This window comes from Hippocampus comes, unplaced genomic scaffold (assembly GCF_001891065.2).
Source record: "Hippocampus comes isolate QL1 unplaced genomic scaffold, H_comes_QL1_v1.1 scaffold86, whole genome shotgun sequence".
NCBI classification, from domain to species: Eukaryota; Metazoa; Chordata; class Actinopteri; order Syngnathiformes; family Syngnathidae; genus Hippocampus; species Hippocampus comes.
In genome coordinates, this window is record NW_017805882.1 from 252,079 (window position 1) to 254,665 (window position 2,587).

At 38.3% G+C, this 2,587-nt stretch overlaps 1 protein-coding gene across 2 annotated transcripts in view; it reads left to right on the forward strand.

The window, feature by feature from the left end:
- The window catches only part of LOC109527497 (CD97 antigen-like), a 12,971-nt gene extending 11,321 nt beyond the window's left edge, over nt 1–1,650 (forward strand). For both annotated transcript variants that reach the window (XM_019889482.1, XM_019889481.1), the window contains exons 16-17: nt 103–201; nt 284–1,650. In XM_019889482.1, coding sequence (XP_019745041.1) covers nt 103–201; nt 284–325 — 141 coding nt within the window. In that variant the 3' untranslated portion in view covers nt 326–1,650. The remainder of the gene's footprint in view (nt 1–102; nt 202–283) is intronic.
- Nucleotides 1,651–2,587: the final 937 nt, after the last annotated feature.

Sequence of the window (2,587 nt, forward strand, 5' to 3'; positions counted from 1 at the left end):
ATATATTACAGAGTGTGTGTGTGTGTGTGTGTGTGTGTGTGTGTGTGTGTGTGTGTGTGTGTGTGTGTGTGTTTCCTCATTGATTTCTACTGCCCTTTGCAGGTTAGAGAGGAGTACTCCAACTTTTTCTCCTGGATCTGTGCGTCAACGCAAAGACACTTTGACTACAGTAGTGCAAATCCATCCAATAGCCAGTCTCAAGTAAGAATCATGTGACCTCTACCAACCCTTAGCACCCTTGAACTCATCATGTCCTAAAAATATTTTGTCTCCATTCTTTTAGGGTTCTCGGAGCGGGCAGAACACTGGGGAATCCCACATTTGAATCATTCTCTGTTTGTAGTCGTCCTTTTCGAAAGACACGAAGCTAATTTGAAATTTTAAACCCTCAAAATGAACCTTTACTTCAGTTAATGCGAATGAGCCAAGGCATCCGGATGATGCTTTCAGGTGCTTATGTCAAAGCGAGTGTTCTGCGTGAATAGAAAAGATGAAACGTCACTCCTTCTACTGAGAAATATGTTTCATCATGTCATACATTTTTGCTAATGACAATGCTTTTAAATATAGAAGTTACCTGCGGTTAATAGTGATTATGAAAAGCAACTCTGAAAGTCGCTTCTTCTTGCGTCACCTTGAACATATCTTTATCATTATATAAGCTGCATTCCCCTTGAATTGTTTGGGCTTCAGTTTTGGATGCATTTTATGAGAATGTTCCAAGCAAAATGTTTAAAGTTAATGGGCCATGAAGCTAGAATAGCTTCCATGCACTGAATTTCACCACATAGGGTTGGTTTTATGGGGGAGAAAACAAATGACTAATATTGAACCTCACTTCACGTCGTAGCTCGAGGCATGTTCATGCAAACCTCACGTGGGCCTTCAGTGTGATGAAATACAGAACCTAACAAGACTGTAAAGATACTTTGTACAATTAGCAAACAACATAAGTATTTGAATCACTTATGGCTATTTAGAACACTCTATTAAGGTATTCATTTGCCTTTAGACACTGGTTGATGGGACATTTTTCCGAAAGGATTTCTCATGAGACACCAAACTCCGTCCCACCCATTTTGGTGACTGTGCACCTTCCTGCTATTGAAATTGTTTGCGGGATTCGACATTGTCATGTCATTATCATTGCTCTCTGCTTTGCTTCGTGGTTACTGTAAGAATTAAAGCTCGGGAGTAGTACACGGTAAATCATTTCAGCGCACTTTTTCCTCATTGAACATGCTTTATGACTTGAAAACCTTCGTTTCTTCAGTTTACTTGATGTCTTTTTTTTTTTTAATAGAAATGAATCCTATTATGTCAGAGACTGTCACTTTTAAGAAGAGTTGGACAAGCTTCTCTTGTAAATGGTGTTGGCCTGTATCTTTGTTTGCATTCAAATGATGTCATGCGAACACCTATCATGGTGTATTATTTGATAACTTAACTGCTCTTTAGTCTGATGTTTGGCTGTATTTTTTTGTGACCACTTTTTATTCCTGTGTCGCTTTGTGATTTCTGGCACCTGATGAATGTACGATTTGAGCGATTGACCATGATGTATGTAAACCTATTTTTCTACATTGCTGTTTTGGTACTGTTATCTTCAAAAGAATATGCATCTAATATTTTATTAAAAATTCTACTTCATCAAGAGTGTGGATCATTGAAACTCTACTTTTCTACTCCAGACGACGATACAATGCACTGTTTGGGAATTTTTGAGCAAAATAACATAACCGAGATAACTGCAGGGAAGACACACTACAGTGCAGTATATATTATTTGCACACTTCGCAGAGAACCAGAACACACAAATACAAGCGACATGAGAAATATCAGAATGATAGGGTGCGCAAACAGTGAATGCATTCCTGAGCTGACAGTTTTGGGGGACTCGGTGCCTTGCTCAAGGGAACCTAAACAGTAATAATTTCTCAAACAATTATTTGCATTGTCTTTTCCCTGCACCCAGATTCTTGTGACCTATGACCCTCTGATGCCCAAGTCCAAATAATCATTACAGTAATGTAATCATTTTTAAAATATATTTTAGCTGTTTACAATTCATTTGTAGACTGGGCTGATTAGAGGACAAATATTTTAGACAATCTCTCGGATGTCGATACAAAACACAAGTTAGAGGATTGTTTGACGATCATCATTGCTTTGAAAGTCTCATGTCTATAAATCTCAGTTTTACTAATTAAGTTATGTTCATATTGTGACCGTAATTATTTTTCAGTTATTTTAAATAGTTATAAAAACCTGAATACACACAAAAATCTGAATATACTTAATGCAGATTACAGGTACTGTACATTTCACTTGTAAGAAATGACAAATAGGAATGACTGACATCGTTCTGCTCTGAAGACATCGAATCACACTGAAGACAGCTCTGCAGCGACGTTGGGCTCTTCTCCGTGTGCTCATTTGACATTTTACTTCACACAAGCGAGCTGCCAACATCCAACCACAACCACAAACCTTCTCTTTCGAGCCCTTTGAGAGCAGGGTCTCCTTTCACCACATAATAATAAGCTGTGTGTGTGTGTGTGTGTGTGTGTGTGTGTGTGTGTGTGTG